Source organism: Hypomesus transpacificus, chromosome 3, assembly GCF_021917145.1.
Source record: "Hypomesus transpacificus isolate Combined female chromosome 3, fHypTra1, whole genome shotgun sequence".
NCBI classification, from domain to species: domain Eukaryota; kingdom Metazoa; phylum Chordata; class Actinopteri; order Osmeriformes; family Osmeridae; genus Hypomesus; species Hypomesus transpacificus.
The window spans coordinates 3,981,091-4,000,496 of record NC_061062.1 but is presented as its reverse complement, the minus strand read 5'-3'; the positions used below and the strand labels follow the sequence as shown (position 1 = coordinate 4,000,496).

General features: G+C 46.8%; 1 protein-coding gene across 1 annotated transcript in view; it reads right to left on the bottom strand.

The window, feature by feature from the left end:
* The window catches only part of crim1 (cysteine rich transmembrane BMP regulator 1 (chordin-like)), a 47,944-nt gene that overhangs the window by 26,859 nt on the left and 1,679 nt on the right, over positions 1 to 19,406 (bottom strand). The window contains 1 exon segment of the mRNA XM_047014265.1: positions 13,454 to 13,627. Within this exon segment, the coding sequence (XP_046870221.1) occupies positions 13,454 to 13,627 (174 nt within the window).

Below are 19,406 nucleotides of genomic sequence, written 5' to 3'. Positions count from 1 at the left end.
TTGCCTCATTGTAGGAGCCAACATCTGCTGTGACAGTACAATATACCCTGCCACAATATATACAATAACACACACACACACACTGAAGCACACGTACACAGAAGTAGATGCCCCAAAACACACACATGCTCTCACTCTCTCACACACACACACACACACACACACACACACACACACACACACACACACACACACACACACACAACTGTAACACACCCCATATTGTGTTCTCAAATGTAATATCAGCCCCCTGATTGTTGTTGATCCATTATGACCTCTTATCACTACGGCAACGGTTTTTTTTCCTCCCTGGTTTCTCTAGCAACCAGTTTGACAGCGTTTGGTTGCTGTCTCAATGTGTGTATAATATGCTGGTCTTCTCCTGGGGTGTATTCAGTGTTTGTATGTCTGTGTGTGGGGCGGGGGGGAAGGTCATGATCCCCATATTTCTTTTATTTCATATTTCCAACATGTTAGCAAGGGAACAATTCCTACCTGCGTCATTACAGTAAAAAAAAGCTAATTAACATATGCAATAAGGATGTATTAGTTGGGGTAAATAGCAACTAAACATGCTGAACAAAAGTCATCCAGCTGTGTGTGTGTATACATTAGAGTGTGTGTGTATGTGTGTGTGTGTGTGTGTGTGTGTGTGTGTGTGTGTGTGTGTGTGTGTGTAATTAATGGTATACAAGGCTACATCTAGCAAGCCTTGGATTCAGAGCTGTATGGAGTTGGAGAAAAAGCAGTCAACCAGACTAACAGTCTTATTGGCTAATCTGACAGCAGTCCGTAAGCCAGGATGACAGCCCCGCTACAGCACACAGCCTCCACTCTGCAATCCTCTCAACACAGACAGATAGGAATTAGCTTCTGAGAGGAAGAAAAAAAATTTCTGAGAGAAAAAGAATATTCAAAGCCAGCTGATGACATTCAATGCCATCATTCTAATACCGCAGAAACTGAAATAACACGTTCAACTTGGAAAACTGGCACTTAAACCTGGTGCAGTTGTCTCCTTGTATTTCTCTCTCTCTCCCCCCTCTCCTCTCTCTCTCTCTCTCTCTCTCTCTCTCTCTCTCTCTCTCTCTCTCTCTCTCTCTCTCACCCTAACCCCCTCCCTCAATTTCTGTCTGTCTCTCTGTCTCTGTTTCTGTCTCTGTTAGTGAGAGTCACGCCTGGCTGGGTATTTAAAGTGTGTTTACCCTCCAGGCCTGACTCCTGTCTCTGCCCCCCCCCCCTTATTCTCTCCTCCCCCAGCAGGTGAGAGCCCCCATCTCTGACCCCCACCCACCCATACTGACAACCTGGTGACAGGTTGAGACAGAAAGAGAAAGAGAGCGAGGACAAGTAAGGGGGACAGAGAAAAAGAGAGATTGATGGGAAGCAAGAGAGAGAAAGAGAGAGAGAGAGCCAGAAAAGCGGGATAGAATAGAGAGGGGGCAAGGGAGAGACAGAGAAGGAGAGAAAGAGATCTGCCGTTCCCTGGCTCCTCGCCAGCTTAGACAGGATCAATCTGTCCCTCGCTCCAGTAGAGTCGCGCAAGTTTGCATGAATAAAACAGCCAGTCTCCTCCTCCTCTCATCTCTCTATCCTCTTACCCTCCTCTCCTCGTCACCCGCCCCCCCCCCCTTATCCTCCCAGGTTCAACCTCCATCCCCTCCTTCTTCTCTCCTACATTTCTCCTTCCCCGCTCCTCCCCTCATCATCCCCCCCCTCTCCTCCCCTCATCATCCCCCTCCTCTCCTCCCCTCATCATCCCCCTCCTCTCCTCCCCTCATCATCCCCCTCCTCTCCTCCCCTCCATTCCTCATCTGCACACTCTGCATATTATGGCATCCTACAGGACAGCACTCCCAAGATGGCGACGGCAGCTCTCCTAAAGACTCCATTTCCCAGCATCCCCCTGTGGCTACAGCTCACCGGTGCAGGGATTTGGAACGATCAGGACAGCCACACCTGAAGCCTTGGGGACTTAACGAGCCAGCGAGGCAAAAGTGAACCGCCAGCCTCAGAAGCCAGCTGGAGGAAGGCTCCGGGGGGCCTGGGAGAGCTCTGCGGGGCCTCCAAAGCGAGGCCATATTGATTCCCTCTTCCCTCCCTGCACTCTGCCTGTTCTCTGCTGTGCTCTTTCCGCCTCTCTTCTCGCTATCTCTTGTCCTCTCCTTATCCCTCTGCTCACTCATTTCCTCTCCTCTCTTCTTTCCACCCACTATATAATGCTTCCACATTTGTGAGAGGGCAGACTGACATTTGCTTGATGGTCCTGGAATTGACCTGTAACCATTGTGTGTGTGTGTCTGTGTGTCTGTGTGTGTGTGTGTGTCTGTGTGTGTGTGTGTGGGCAGCCTGCAGTCAGACGTGAGTATTTGTGAGTCCGTTCTCAACTGTAGTGGCAGTCTGCACAGTGGGGATCCATTGGCATGCGTATGATGTTGCATTAGACCGGGAAACAAAATGAGCGATTTCACTTACAGTCAGCAAGCACCTCCAGCTCTAAAAGTGTAGTTGTACAAGGCAGATACACTCACCCACAACCACACACATGTACACATTTAATGTTATTTTTCTGAACATAGACAGGTTTCCTGTAGTTGCAATGTAAAAGGAACAACATAGTGTTTGATTTAATTGTCTGCACCAGACTTCTCCTCTCTCTCTCTCTCTCTCTCTCTCTCTCTCTCTCTCTCTCTCTCTCTCTCTCTCTCTTTCTCTCTTTCTTTCTCTTTCTTTGACTCTCTCTTGCTCTATCTCTCTCTCTCTCTGTGTATTTGCCTCTGAAGGAAAAATAAGATTAACATGGTTTCAAAACTAAATTCCACAGAGGATTAACAGGCACTGATGGAGAGAAAGAGAGAGAGAAAACTGAGTGAGAGGAAATAAAGAGAATAAGAGAGAGAAGGGAGAGAAAGAGAAGGAAAGAACAAGAGGCTGTGACAAAGAGTGTGAAGATGATAGGGTGAGGGTGATGGTGTTCAGAGGATGAGGAGGGGAGGGTGAGCAGGTGAGGTGAGCAGGTGAGGTGGTGAAGGGATGAGGGTGAGCAGGTGAGGGTGAGTGGGTGAGAGTGAGTTGGTGAGGGTGTGAGAGGATGGAGATGAGCAGATGAGCGTGAGAGGGTGAGAATGTGAAAGGATGGGGATGAGCAGATGAGGGTGAGAGGGTGGGGGAAGCAGGTGTGGCTTTCTTTAGTATCATTTGGTGTGATGGAAGCACTACGGTATCAATGTTGACTGATCCACACAGCTATCCTCTAGACTGTGCATAGCTGGGTTCATACCAGCCGCCAAACATTGTAAAACAAAAGATCCACCAGAACAACGTGCAGCTCAAGGAGCTACATGCTAGGAAAAGACCTTGAGATTCAAGTGTGAGCAGAATGGTAACACCATCATATTGAACTACAGAAAAACGACAGATACAGAAGCACTTTGGATTTATTTCAGGACGGATACAATAGAATACAAGTGTCTGAACAAATTTCTCAAAGTGCTTCTTGTTCCAACCAGAACACTTACAGACGTTTGGAAAAGATATTGTGCTGGTGAGGGGGTGTGAGGGAGGATGGGGTGGTCCTGACTGCCAATACACACGGTAGCTGAAGCAATGTTAAGACCGTCAAAGAGGAGAGACAGTAATTGAGGTTAGAACACCCTCCTGTATGGGTGAAGCCACAAGCAAACACACACACACACACACAAACACACCCACAGAAACACACACACACACACAAACACAGGTTTTTCCAAGCTGTTATGAGACCCAGACAGAACTCAGAGATAAGGCTCTAGTCTGGCTGTCTGGTTTTCAACATACAGGCAGTCTGTCAGACAGGGATATCTCTGCTATCACATCTCATCTGATCAACTCATACTTCCTACAGCTCCGTTTTTTAACAATTGTTGCCACTGTCTCCCACACACACAAACACACACACACACGTACACACGCAGGCATAAGTATACGCACGCACACACAAACGCACACACACACAAACACAGGTACACAAACATGCACACACAGGCACACACTCACTGTTACTTTCCTTTTCTAAAGCTGCACCACCTGCACCCCCTCCTAACACCTGTCGTATCCCCCTCTTCTCTGTCCTTCATCCTCTCCTCATCCTCCCCTGCCACCACTTGTCCTGGTTGCCCTCGACAACCGTCTGCAGCCTCCTGCTGCCTTGCCAACAGCCTGTGTGTGTCTACCTATGTGTGTGTGTGTGTGTGTGCGTGCGCGCGTGTGTGTGTGAATATGTAAGTGTGTGTGTGTGTGCATGAATATGTAAGTGTGTGTGTGAGCTTGTGAGAGAAAAGAAGGTAAGATGCTAATTGTCCAACCAGGCAGAACAGCCTACATTGCAGCATTCTTCCAGTACCAGCCAGCCTGCCAGCCAGCCAGCCAGCCTGCCAGCCAGCCAACCAGCAGGGATGGTGATTTTTCTGTGTGTCGTCAGAGGTTGCGGCAGAGCAGCTGGTCACAGGATCCATGCAGTCCCATTTGAGAAGGAGACAGTGTGTGTGTGTGACAGTGTGTGTGTATGTGTGACAGTGTGTATGTGTGTGTGTGTGAGTGCATGTCCTGGCTTTGTTGCATGTAAGCAATGCTTCTACTAAACAATATGTCTTCAGTTGCGTTGAATAAAAAGCCTGGGGTTCAGGTGAGTGTGTCTGTGTGTAATGAGGCTGTCTAGCAGGTCTGACAGGGGTGAGAGGTCACCAATTACAGATGCAGTCTTTCTCTTGCAGCCTTCATACACTTCTACACAACCTTATCTTGGAGTCATGTTAATGACCTTGACATGAGGAGATATGACCTTGGGCAGAGGTGAGGTGAAATGTTCCAGTAGTCTACCAGGTCAAGCTCCATCAGGTTACGTACACGTTTAACTTTCCAAATCAGACTAGCCTTCATCCATCCATCTGTCCCTCTTCCTCTTCTCTCTTCCCTTCCCTCTTCCGCCTATCCTCCTCCCATCCTGTCATCCTGAAGGGAGTGTTATCTCAGTGCAGGCACACAGCTACCAATCCCAACAGAGTCATCTGTCTCTCTTACATCTTTCACTCCCTCCCATCCTCCTTCCCTCCATCGCTTTACCTTACGGCTCTCTCCCTCCCTGGCCGTTCTCTACCTTGTCTCCTCCTCCCCTCATGTTCTCTCTCTCTCTTCCTGGCATTTCTACCTCTCCCCAGGCTGCTTGCTGTTCTGAACACTTATACACACGCAGGCCATAAAACCATAAAACCATCTTGTCTTGTGAATTAATCATATCAATAAAAACCAGCAAGTGGCTCATAGAGATGGATCAGCTGATATCCAGCCTACAAGCTCCCCGACTGCTGGCTCTCTTCCTTGCTCCCTCGCTCCTACACATGCTCTCTCTCTCTCTCTCTTTCTCCCCTCTCCTAAGTTCATCTCTCCATTTTTCCTCCGTATTGCTCTGGTTCTCTCTCGAGTGGAGGGGAAAGAAAAATAGAGAAAAGAGAAGTGTAGGAAAGCAGACAGTGAAGAGAGAATAGAAAGAAAAGAAAAGAGCAATATATGAGAGGAGAGAAGGAGTGGGGAGAGGAGAGGACAGGAGACATTGACAGATAGATAAACAGACCTCCGACAGGTTCGTCTATCACCCGACCTGATCCTTGGGAACACGTCTAGATGACTGACAACAGGGAACACGTACAACTGTACCCTGTCACACACACACACCTCTGGACACCTCTAACACACGCTAAAAAGCTACTGCTACAATACACGCTCACACTCAAACTGTTGTGAAAGTTAAACTCTATTTCGCTTTACCAAGAGCAGCACATTACTGCTTTGCCGCTCAGCTACCCAGGGGGAGATGCTGCTGACAACCTGTGAACTGTGGTAACCGTCAGAGATAAATGTCATGATCACATCTAGACACCAGCATGGAACATCCTGACACGATGTTGATCCAGACATACTGCTGTGTGTGTGTGTGGGTAGGTGTGTGTGTGTGTGTGTGGGTGTGCCTGCAGGTGTGTGTCTACAGTAGGTGTGAGTGCATTTCTGTGTATGTGCATGCAGGTCTGTGTCTACGTGTGTGTGTGTGTGTGTGTATGCGGGTCACAAGTGCTATCAAAAGAGACTCATCCTGTTATGTTCTCTACACCTCCATCTTAGATACACGCCACTCTTGAGTATAATGAAAACATACTATAAGTGCTACATAATTCCACACAAACACATTTTCAGCTTGTGGCTATCAAAGATTTTCTATGTAAAATGTTCTGTAGTTAAGGTTGCTTTCCGATGAGAGGGACCCAAGTGAATGAAAGAAAAATACACCCGTTTGAATGCGATGTTATGGGTGTTGGATGTATAGTATTTCTGTGAGCGTAAGTGTGGTGGTGAGTGGGGCTTAAAGGGAGCCTGTGTCTGAGTGAGTGGATGTGAGCCTGGATTTCACCAGAGGGAGAGGCAGGGATAAGAAGATCTGCACATTCCAGGCTGGAGTCTAAACATGTCCTCCTGCACCTCAGGAATCTGGACCGCAGCCTGTTACATAATACATTAGCCATTAGCTATTAGGACTGGGACATTCATATAAAGTAGCATTAGTTTTTAGCAATGAGGCATTCATATCCAGTAACATTAGCCATTAGCAATAGGACATTTGAATTCAGTAGCTTTACCTATTACTACTGGGAAACTCGTATACAGTAGCATTAGCTATTAGAAGTGGAACATTCAGACATTCAAATACGGTAGCATTAGTCTTTAGCCATTAGTACTGGTGTATTGTAGCAAACTCTGGACCACAGGCTCTGATAGCCCAATCCGTTTTTATGAGCATGTCAGATCAAATGTATACACAACATTTGTTGTTAGCAACATGTCACGTTGTTAACATCAGCTCTTATACAATTACACCATAAACAAATTTGATAAAAACTGCACATGCACACAGACACACACACACACAGACACACACGCACACACAGCAAGAGAGAACACACAAACACACACTCTGGAAGAAAGCGAGGCAACACAATAGAATGGACCGATATGGAAGCTTTAGCTAATGCTCAGGAGACCTTTCAAGTGTTCTGAGAGATTGATTTCTCCAGTCTTGGTTTATGTACTGTAGGAAAGGTGATCAATAATTTTATATTTCTCACCTGTCAGCTTTAAAACAGAAATATCACCATCATCATCATCATCATCTTCATCCTCACTCACCACCTTGGGGACAAGGGGCTGTGAATTCTTATTGGAGCATAAACCTCTCTGCAAACAGAAACATTTCCTGGTGCATGGAAGTATGAGGTAGGGTCTATGTAGGGTGAGGTAGGGTGAGGTAGGGTCTATGTAGGGTGAGGTAGGGTCAGTGTAGGGTGAGGTAGGGTGAGGTAGGGTATATGTAGGGTGAGGTAGGGTGAGGTAGGGTCTATGTAGGGTGAGGTAGGGTCAGTGTAGGGTGAGGTAGGGTATATGTAGGGTGAGGTAGGGTGAGGTAGGGTCTATGTAGGGTGAGGTAGGGTCAGTGTAGGGTGAGGTAGGGTCAGTGTAGGGTGAGGTAAGGTGAGTATAGAGAGGTACGGTCTATGTAGGGTGAGGTAGGGTCAGTGTAGGGTGAGGTAGGGTCAGTGTAGGGTGACGTAGGGTCAGTGTAGGGTGAGGTAGGGTGAGTATAGAGAGGTAGGGTCAGTGTAGGGTGAGTATAGTGAGGTAGGGTCAGTGTAGGGTGACGTAGGGTCAGTGTAGGGTGAGGTAGGGTGAGTATAGAGAGGTAGGGTCAGTGTAGGGTGAGTATAGTGAGGTAGGGTCAGTGTAGGGTGAAGTAAGGTCAGTGTAGGGTGAGTATAGTGAGGTAGGGTCAGTGTAGGGTGAAGTAGGGTCAGTGTAGGGTGATCACTTTCTAAGACAGTCAGTCTGAAGAAAGAAGTGTAGTCATTCCGAAACAAGGCTGTGGTCTTTGAGCCAATCACAACATCACATGACCACAACCACAGGATCTAAACAATCTGCTCAAGTCTTTACTAACTTCCTATTGGTTAAGACCTGAAGTCGAAGCCTTCTCTGAAACTGAACACAGAGGAGCTTTCAGACACTGCGTCTCTCTCAAACTTAATAACCCTCTCCAACACACACACATCCTCTACAGACAGACGAGGAAACACACACACACGTTCATACACACATGATGGCTAGCTTCAACAGCAGCTAATCCAGACTGTCTCAAATAGACAGACCAGCATTAGACCGCCCTCCAATGAAAACAGCAGACTCTACAGGTGTTCTAACAGTCAGAGTTCGCCCACTGCACACACACACACACGCATACACACACACATGCACACTTGTGTGTGAAGCAAAATAACATTATTATCATGAAAGAGCAGTGAGGCGCCCTGCGTTTACAGCAGCTAAACAAAGCTGGGCCTGCATGCCTGGTCATTACCAAGAGAGGAAAACACATTTTTGTGTGAAAGGCGTTTTGTTATCGTTACAAATGGCAGCAGCAACGAGCACCACGCATGAAAGAGGCTGGGAGTGATTCATCTTTATCAGCTCCAGACCCAACGCACCACACCCAAACACACACACACACACACTTGCACACACACACACACATATCCCAACCAAAACACACAGATATGTGTCCTGGAATTCAAAAAAGACAAACAACCTTAATCTCGATTGGGACAAACACAGTCTCTCACTTACACACAAACACCGGTTCAAGCCAGCAGCAGTATGGCACACGTGTTCCTATTCTACTTCTCCTCTCTTTTCCTTTCCTCTTTTCTACCCTTTTTTTCTACCTCATCTTCTCTATGCTTCTCTTCTCCCCTCGCCCCCATCCCTCTCCTCATCCTCTCCTCATCCTCTCCAGCAGGCAACCTTCCTATTCTGTGGCCTAGAAACTTCCGCCTGACAGAACCTGCCAATAGCATCCACTGACCCCAGACTGAAGTCCAATCGCACAAGGCCATAGTGGGAAATCAACGAGGATACAGGGGCATCCTGTACGTTTCTGTGTGTTTGTGTTTATGTATGTGTTTGTGTATGTGAAAATCATTCAAAGGAAGCTGCAGCATCAGTGGAGATCTGAGGTCATTTGATTCGATTGCTCTTTGTTCCTGACACAAAGGACACTGGTGTTTTCCGACTGGGCTGGACCTGGATGTACCTGTAGTAAGCCCACCAGGCAGATCTATAGGCCATTGACAGATACAAACAAACACACACACACACACACAAGGCATCCCTGTCTGCCAGGGTTAACAGAGATGAAAAATGATGATTTGTTTTTTGACAATAAATAGTTTATAGTTATAAACAAAACAAACACACACACACACACAGACACAAATAAAGTACAGTATAAAATCTGGTCTGATCCAATATAAAATCTGGTCTGAACCAGTATAATAATATCTGGTCTGATGCAGTATAATCTGGTTTGATGCAGTGTAATATCTGGTCTGATGCAGTATAATCTGGTTTGATGCAGTGTAATATCTGGTCTGATGCAGTATAATATCTGGTCTGATGCAGTATAATATCTGGTCTGATGCAGTATAATATCTGGTCTGATGCAGTATAATATCTGGTCTGATGCAGTATAATCTGGTCTGATGCAGTATAATATCTGGTCTGATGCAGTATAATATCTGGTCTGATGCAGTATAATATCTGGTCTGATGCAGTATAATATCTGGTCTGATGCAGTATAATCTGGTCTGATGCAGTATAATATCTGGTCTGATGCAGTATAATATCTGGTCTGATGCAGTATAATATCTGGTCTGATGCAGTATAATATCTGGTCTGATGCAGTATAATATGGGTCCAGTCACATTTCTTTCCCCTGCCTGGCACAGTGTGTTTCACAGATCAAACATGAAGTAGCTCTGGAAACAAACATGTTGGTTTTGGCATCAACAGTCCAATCTCTCATTTCTTTCCTTGTTCTCTCTCTCTCCTCACCCTTTCACTGTCACGGTCATAGAGAGGGAGAGAGAGGGAGACAGAAAGAAATAGGGAGGTAAAAAGAGAAAATAGAGAAGAGAAAGAGCGAGAAACATCGAGATGGAAAAAGAAAGGGAGAGAGATAAAGGGAAAGATAAAGAGAGGGAGAAACAGAACTAGAGAGAAAGAGACAGAGATGGAAAAAGAGGAAGAGAGAGAGAGAGACAGAGAGAGAGATAGAGAGATAGAGAAAGAGAGACAAAGAAAGAGAGACAGAGAAAGAGAGAAAGAGAAAGAGAGAGGGAGGAATGTCTGGTATTTCCTTTAATGTGCTGTGGCCTCGCTGGGTCAGAGGAGCAAGCGGCTGCACCCTGCACACACACTCCTCTACAACAACACATCCTCTCTCCCTCCTTCCTCCACCCTCGTTCTTTCAGTTCAACCCACTCTACCTCCCTGTCTTCCACTCTTCCTTCATCTCTTCTTCGCTCTCACTGTCTCCCCTTTTCATTTCTTCTTCTTTTCCTCTCTCAATCTTCTAAATGCCAGCGATGACAAAAGAGTTATTTTACTTTTATTCTTCGGTTGTTGTGGTAACACACAAACACACAACAAATATCGTAACCATGAGAGACTAAGTTAGGTCTAAGCAGTAGTGAAGCCACAGAGCTGTTACTATAATAAAGTAGTTAAAGTGAACAAGTCGTGGTGTGGACTAATTCAAGCGGAAAACCTTGAACACTGGCTGATTCTCCGAGGACCAGACTCCGGCGGGGGCTCCAATGACGTCATCGTGAGATACACCAAGGTCAGAGGTCAAAACACATAGCTATTTCAGATCTGTCCAATCGCAGCGCACGTCCTGCCCATATCTACCCAATCACATCGCGTTAAGGTCTGTTGCAGAGATTATTTATGGTTTATTTGTTGAACATCCGTTCATACCAGCAGCAGAGCCTGAATTCCTGTCATTCCTCACAATCCTCACATACCGGACGTGAGAGCAAAGGTCCACCAACAGAGAGAGAGACAGAGAGATCACATCACCTATCTAGTACATGAAGTCAGAATCTCTTAGCAGGAAACTATATTGAACTTTTCCTAATAATAGCAGCATGTTTACATCCAACAAAGCTGTTTATATTCAATACATGACTTACATGACAACTATCAAACCTGAAGTGTGTCTCAAGTAAAAAAAAAAGAAGCTTGTTACGTTTGTTCACACACTCTCACCCATGGCTCTCCACCATACTATTCACACACACACACACACACACGCACACACACACACATATGGCTCTCCACCATACTCTTCACACACACACACACACACACACACACACTCTTCCATCTGCTTCACACATGAAACCAAAAAGGAAAGAGAGCCCATGTGTTTCGGTCACACATCATGATTCACCTCGAGAGAATCAGAGCGAACAAGAGAGAGACAGACAGACAGACAGACAGACCGACCGACAGTAGAGAATCATTTACCCACATCTAGATCATTCTCACTCCCTCCCTTTCTCTCTCTCTGTCTTACTTTTTTTCAATTTCTGTCTCTCCATCTTATGTGTCAGGTAGAGGTGCAGGTAGAACCAGAGAGGGTACAATTTCTGGGGAAATTGTGAGAAGTGCTTTCATCGGTTGCAGCTGGGCCTTAAAAAAAATACTATATCACCTCCAAACCTTTCGTTAAAACTAATATCAAACATTCTGATAATTTTCTCAAAATGTAAAAGGACTTTTAGATTTTACAACTGACATTTCTGTATTTGAAATACATATGCATCCTTATTATTTATAAAGATTGCATAGATTAAAAAGCATACATTTGTGACTGCTCATTTACACTTCAAAATACTTAGAGTGAGGTGTAGAGATTTCTTTCGCCATAAAAACATTACCGGTACATCTTCCCTTAGGATGCCTGTGCCTCGGCCATTAGGCTAATTGTATATAACGGGACAAGTCATCCCTTACTTTTTAGCGTGAGACATGGTAGAAATGCGTGAGAAATACAAGGTGTTGGCGTGAGAGCGTGAGAAATGGCTGAAATGCGTGAATCACTGCGAATGCGTGACACTTGAGCCCTGTGTAGAGGTAAGCTACAGGTAGAGGTGGACTTCGAGGTACAAAGAATTATAGAATACCTGTCTACATCCGCAGACAGGTATTCAGACAGACAGACAGACAGACAGACAGACAGACAGAGAAAGAGAGAGAGAGAGAGGCCGACAGGTGCAGGAGAGTGGGCCACATGAAAGAGCAGCTGTGGACTGTAGATCAGACCAGACCTGGCTAGCTGATCACAGAGTCAGAGTAGACAGAAGCACACCTGCCGATGCACGACAACAGTTTGGTTGCTACGGCGGTTGTCATAACAAGTCTTTATTTGGGAGTTTTAATTGCCATTCTGTTGCCAGCATTCTGTAAACACACCGTCTTCCTTCCTTTCCACCAACCGTATCTCTCCCTCCCTTCTCCTCCTCCCCACTTCTTGGTCAGTCAGTCAGTCTGTCCGTCCGTCTATCTGTACTCCAACACAGCCAGGGGGGTAACATTCCTCTCTGCTACATTAACATTCTGATACGCCGCTTACCACCTTATCAGGCCTCCGCAAAACACTGTGCACTTGTGTGTGCGCGCGTGTTTGTTTTTTATCTCGGAACGACTGATGAGAACCTGTCACAGAAAAAAAACGCCCGACAGAGAGAGGGCGGAACAACAGAGCTGACTTCCAACACGGAGAATGAAGGGCTGAATGAAGGATAGCAGGGAGCACTGGCTTGTTATTCACTATGTGACTCTGCTGAATGTTAAATATGCTGAGAGACGGGACAACACGAAAGACAAAGCTGAACAACAGAGAGAGAGAGAGAGAGAGAGAGAGAGAGAGAGAGAGAGAGAGAGAGAGAGAGAGAGAGAGAGAGAGAGAGAGAGAGAGAGAGAAAGAGAGAGAGGGAGAGAGAGAGGGAGGGAGGGAGGGAGGGAGGGAGGGAGGGAGGGAGGGAGGGAGGGAGGGAGGGAGGGAGGGAGGGAGAGGTAAAGAGACACAAATCTAACGAGACCATAACGAGGTAGAGAGATGAAGAGAGACACAGAGGGAGTGAGAGAAGGATAGAGAGAAAGAGTGAGATGAAGAGAGAAGGGGTAGTCTTGTCTATTGTGACAGCAGCCCAGTCTCTCTGGGAGTTAGGAGCAGACAGAAAGCGATTGATAATGCCGTTTGATTCCCGTCTCAACACTTATGAATTAACAAGCAGGCAGAAGAAAACAATTAACCTAGTTAATTACTGATACTGCCAAGTCTCTTACGCCATGAGAAGATTCCAGGGTTGAATGAGGAGTCTTCTAACACCAGACGACACAAACGACATTCGTCATGGTTTTTGGAAACAGACAGACACAAACCCACGCGTACACAAACAGTCTCTTTTTCAAGCTTTCTTTCTTTGTCTCACACAGACAAACACACACTCACACACACCAACAGGCGTACCTTCGATCTTCTTGAGGGCAGTCTGACAGGCCTCCTGGCTGGGGAACTCGAAGGGGTTGTTGCAGGTGCGGATGCTGTCACACTCACACCTGCCATCCATGAGGTTGCAGCCGGTGATCAGGTTCTCGTTGCAGGGCTCGAACCCCAGCAGCTGGTCATCGTCCCAGTTTTCGTCTGGAGAGGAGGGAGGAAGAGGATATGACATCACTGACGTGACATCGTCAAAAAGCACCAGCGACCTGTCTAACAGCGTACAGAAGCCTGGAGACACGATAACAGACAGGAATGGATGGCGATCACATTGGGGTGTTTATGACTACTGTGTAAGACACTACTGTGGCTTTTAAAGAGTCAGAGATAACTTTTATTTTTTTACACTACAACAGTAGTTTTTTTTACATAAAATGAGTCAGTTGTCCACTGCACAAGTGTGAATGCACAGGTAGAGAAAGAGGGTGAGAGACAGAGAAAATAGAGAGAGAAAGAGAGTATAACAGAAAGAGAGAAGACTAGTGATAGACAGCCAAGGCCATGTAGAAACCTTACCGCGCTCTGACCTCCACAATGCCATTATCAGCCCTTATTTGTTCTGCAAACAAAACCCCACTGTAGAACACTGCTTTTCTCTATCTGTACCTTATCACTGGTGTGTGTATGTGCATGTGTGTCTGTCTGAGTGTGTGTCTGTTTATGACCGCTTGTATATGTTTGCTTGCACTTCGTATAGACATAGGAGTGATAGTCATAGACTGTCTGAGAGTGTGTTTGAGAGATTAAATTGGAGAGAGACAAAGATGTTATACTGTGTGTGTGTGTGTGTGTGTGCCTGTGTAAATTAGGTATGTGCCTCTACATTAGTGAACAGGCCCTGTGTTAAAACCAAATCTGGCTGAAACCCACGAGCACTCCATATGTTTTCATGTAGCTGTGGTTCTTGTGCTTTGATTAGCATTTCAAACAAAGCTACATGACACGCGAGCCTGAGAGCCTGAGAGCCATCAGTGGAATGACGTCTGCCTGCCTGCCAGTAGTGCCATGCAACCTTTGTGTGTGTGTGCCCATGTCCGGTTGTGTGTTGCGTGTGATAGCTGGCAGACTGTAGCGAGGGCTGGTTCCGAGGAGTGTCGAGGGTACATGGTGGTAGCTAATTATCACCTACAGTTTAAAACACTAAAGCTGTTTAAGGAGCCAGGGGAGCAGAGTGGAAGAGAAGCAGACAGAAAAAACCATGCAAGATGAAAACCTCAGAGTCAGAGAGTTACTCTGAGAGGTTTGTGGATCGTCTGTAATCACACACTTTCACCATGCATGTTCACTCTCCAGGTAATGAGAAAGAGAATGTGTGTATTTGAGTGTGGTCTATGTGTGTGTCTATGTGTTTTGGTGTGTATATTTGATGACTGTGTGAATGTGTGTGTATCTACAAGTGCACTTATGTTGTCCATTGTGCGTCTACATGTGTGTTTGTGTGGGTGCATATGTGATAATGTGTGCGTTTGTTTGAGTGAGCGTGTGTGTGTGCTCAGAGGAGGAGCGTGACAAGAAGCCAGTGGAGGAGGAGGTGAACGTTTACGCTTGTCTTCCCTGACGACAGAAGACAACCTGTGTTCTTCTTTAAGTTCATCCAGCCTTCCAGCCCAAAGGAAGGCGGTGTGTGAGTGTGTGTGTGAGTGTGTGTGAGTGTGTGTGTGTGAGAGAGGCCTCAAAAGTCACAGGGGGGTACTCCCGCACAATAGACTGCACTCCCTGTTCCCTTCTGTGTGTGTGTGTGTGTGTGTGCGTTCTTTGGCCTCTCCCTGTGGTGTCTTCATGCCTCCAGCAGCAGAGGGTTGATGTGGTCTCTGCCTGCTCCAAGCGACAGGGACCCCTTTACACTCCTCACTTCCCTCACTTCCGCACAGAGCCACAGGGGGAAGTGCATTAGAAAGAGGACAAGGTTACAAGGGAACAAGTGCACACTTAAGACTGCAGGCTGGAGAGATTGTCGCACTAAGAAAAGCTCGTTCGTATCCAGTCTCACAGCTCTGCAGTGCTAATCCACCCCTTCTAAGTGTTTTACATTGTGACATCATGTCAAAGTATAGAGTTATTCTCAACCCTTCACCCTTCTGCCTAGAGTTCTAATGAGCAGCATTCTAACGAGCATTGTTCTAACAAGCACATGCCGGTATTGTAACGAGTAGAGGGGCCAGATTTGAAACTAGAAGAAACCAAGGTTCTAACAAGCAGAGTGCCAGTGTTCTAACGAGCGGAGGGCAATATTCTAGGGAGATTCTAAGGAGTGACACCAGTTTGCTAGAACATTCCCTCAGCACAGAGACCCCTTACATCACGTTGCTGTCCAGGTGCACTCTGGGAATGCACTGTTTGTCACACCCTTATAGGCTGTCACAATCACACCTGGTGAAACTCTGTAACCACTGTTACTATCTGTTACCTAGATGGGACTTATGATGTCATTCATCGTGTCAGCCAAATCTCTGGCAGTTCTCCAGCCTGCAGCAGAGGCTGCAGCTGAGGTGTAGAACAAGCGGACAGGGAGTCGTGTTGCATAGTGTGTCACTGAGCAGGTGGAGGGATCTAGGGGATCTAACCCTGAAGGTCCTTTCTGAAGGTCCTGACAGGGTCTTTCTTCTCTAACGTAGCTGAACAGCAGCAGAGCAGGATTGCATCACGGGCTAAAAATGCCAGCAATGTCTGTAGACCCAGACCTGGGTGTAAACTAAACAAATAAATGATTATTATTCATCCTCAATAGGCACTTGTGCCCTAGCATGCAGCAGGTCTCTACAGGGTGGCTTCACAGGAATGCAGAAGCCAGGATATGGAGATGGAGCGTTTAGGACCCAGCAGAGCACGCAGATGGAATGTTTAGAAATCCAGAACTACGGATTCAGAACCTGTTCCAACATTCCATTCTAGGTTTTAGCCACTGTTTTCTTGTTAGCCTCCTGTTTTCACTACTTTCATTTGGTGGAATTTTTGGAAAGTTCTGGTTTGAGCTGGTACAAGCTGGTGACAGCTAGCCAGTCAGCTAGCCAGTCTGCTCAAATTCCGCCATTGAAGGAGAAAACCAGCAAACCAGCCATTTAGTCTACCAGCCAGTCAGAGCCACATTCCTGGAGAGAGCTGCAACAACAGGAGGAAGGGTATGATGTGTCCAGCTCTTCTCCGGTTCCTCTGCGCTCCCTGACCTTCTTCCTGACTGCAGACTGCGGGCAGCTCTCTGGAGTAACACAGGTCACTGTCGGCCTACCAGAACCACCCAGAAACAAGACTGGACCTGCCAGTGTGGCTTCTTCGACAGGGCTTCAGCACAGCGCTCCCCTCAACTCAGAGAGACCATCATGGCTGCCAGTGGGAGGGGTAAACAAGAGTCATCGCTGTTCGGTTGCCTCCCGCTCCCTCTGCAGACCAGTCTGAGCTACCTCGATCTCCCAATCTACCCCCCGTCCAGTCTACCCCAACCCCCTCCTCCCCCACCTCTCTGCAGCACTCAGGAATGGATGCATGCAGACAGTTTCCATTGAGGCAGTGAGGGTAGATTGTATGGAGGATGCCTTGAGGCAGGATATAGGTTTTTGGTTGATAGGATGGATGGATTAAAAGTTGGTTGGATGGATGGATGGATGAAATTGTATGGTGTCAGCGCCTCTATTTGGGATGAAGTGGACCTGTCAGAAGCCTTTAGTTGTGGCACAGCAGAGGGTCTGGTATCGACCTCAATGAGACTAATGAATGATTCATCATGTCTGGATGACTTTATAACCACGATGATCATCTGCGATGGGCCAGCCTATCTCAGCCTCAGCGGTCGGCAGCTGAGTACGATTACACTAATAATTGTCCCCATAGCGATTTGTGTGCATGTGTGTGTGTATGTGCATGCAGAGATAATGGTCAGGTCTATTAATCCACAGTCCCAAATCACCTACACAATATCCACAGAGTGGATCATGCTGACAATGTTGAGGGACAGCAGAGAAGTAGTGGGAATCCAACCCTGGTCACGAACCACCTCCACTACACTATACCCAACCAGGGAGAAGGTACCAGAGTCAGTGGACTAACATACCAGTGAAGCAGAATGACAACAGCATACTAGGACACTAGAGCACGCTAGGAACGCCATACCAAAGATTCAGGACCTTCCTATTTAGAACAGTGTCACTTCAATGTCACTCCCCGCACCCACATTCTCTGTCCAATGATAGAGCTGTGCTCAGTGACAGGCGCTTGAGGCATCCAATCACATACACGGCAGAGGTCAGAAGCCGGGAATTTGAAGGGATGCCATGTGGCTGATTTGCATTTTTGCCCTCTGGGAGAACATGGGGAATATTCCAGATGAGAATCGACCATCGTGGTCCAAACAACTAGTGCACGTAATCAATGACTTCCAATATGGTTCACATCAGGGCCAGGTCAGGCCAGCAGGGACAGGGCTAAATGTTTACCTCAAAATTCCCTAATATCCCTTGTAGGACGCCAGCTAAGCTTCCTCCAGACTCCATAAACATTCTCTAAATTATGCATAATTTAGGTATACATGCATATGCATGAGAGCTGATTATTTCATCCAGACATCTTCAAAGACCGTCAGAGAGAACAAATACTTCTATTGCTGTTTCTCAGCTCTCAATGAGACCACACAGCTGTTGACCTACTAATACATAACACAGTCCACATAGCAGCACAAAACATGCACAATAAAACCTCCACAACAGAAGCAGAACGGATACAAAATATGGCTCTAGTCTAAAGGATGAAATACAGGCTCACTACAACTGGGTGAGGGGGTAGGGGTACAAAGTGTTTGTATGTGTTTTTGTGTGTGTAGCAATACAATTGTCTGACATAGCCTCAGGGTGAGAGGGCACCCACAGCTTCCCAGACTCTTCAGGGACCCTCACTGACAGACTACACTAACCTGGCAACCCGGACTGACAGCCTGGGACTACACTAACCTGGCAACCCCGACTGACAGCTTGGGACTACACTAACCTGGCAACCCTGACTGACAGCTTGGGACTACACTAACCTGGCGACCCTGACTGACAGCATGAGACTACAATAACCAGGAAACCCTGACTTGCAGCCTGTGACTAAACAAACCTGGCAACCCTGTCTGACAGCCTGGGACTACACAAACCTGGCAACCCTGACTGACAGCCTGGGACTACAATAACCTGGCAACCCTGACTGACAGCCTGGGACTACACTAACCTAACACGGTAGCTCCACAGCTGGGCTGCTAACAGGAGGTCCCCAGGGAGTCCGCTCAGATCATGTTTTTCTACAGCGGCATTGTGAGAAGAAGGCAGGAGAGGGAGTGAAGAGGAGGAAGGGGAAGTAGAGGAGAGAGAAAGAGGGGAGGGAGTAAAGTGGAGTATGAAGGAGCAGAAGACTAGAGGAGCAGGAGTTAGAGAGAGCTACAGGTGTGAGGATACTTGTATGCCTGTCTATACCTATCTTGCCTGCTTATAATAATCGGTGTCCGCTTGGTACAGTTTAGGTGCTTGGATTTGTTTTACATGGTTCAAACCCTATCAAGTGAAACTCAGGTGCATCAGTTCCTCTGGGTATGAGGTCAAGAGGGTGTGGATGTAACAGAGGTGGTTAGGTTTTAGTTTTCGGTTCTATTGTAGCCTTCTGTTTCGTGCTCAGTACAAAAAAAGGAGACAAAATGAGGGGGGAGGAGTGGGGGTCGAGGAGAGAGACTCATCATAATAGATGATTTTCTGCATGTCTGAGGAATGAAGCATCAAATCACGACCCGTCAGATATAATCACGATCTCTCGCACCAGCCAAGCACCCCGTGCCCCAGGCGTCATCAGCATTCCAGGGGAGCCGTAATTACCGGGGCTATCACGCAACATCACAACTATGGTCTAGAAAGCGTTACGGCAAAATGATAAGAGAAGCGGCGGCTTGAAAGAACAAACCCCCGTT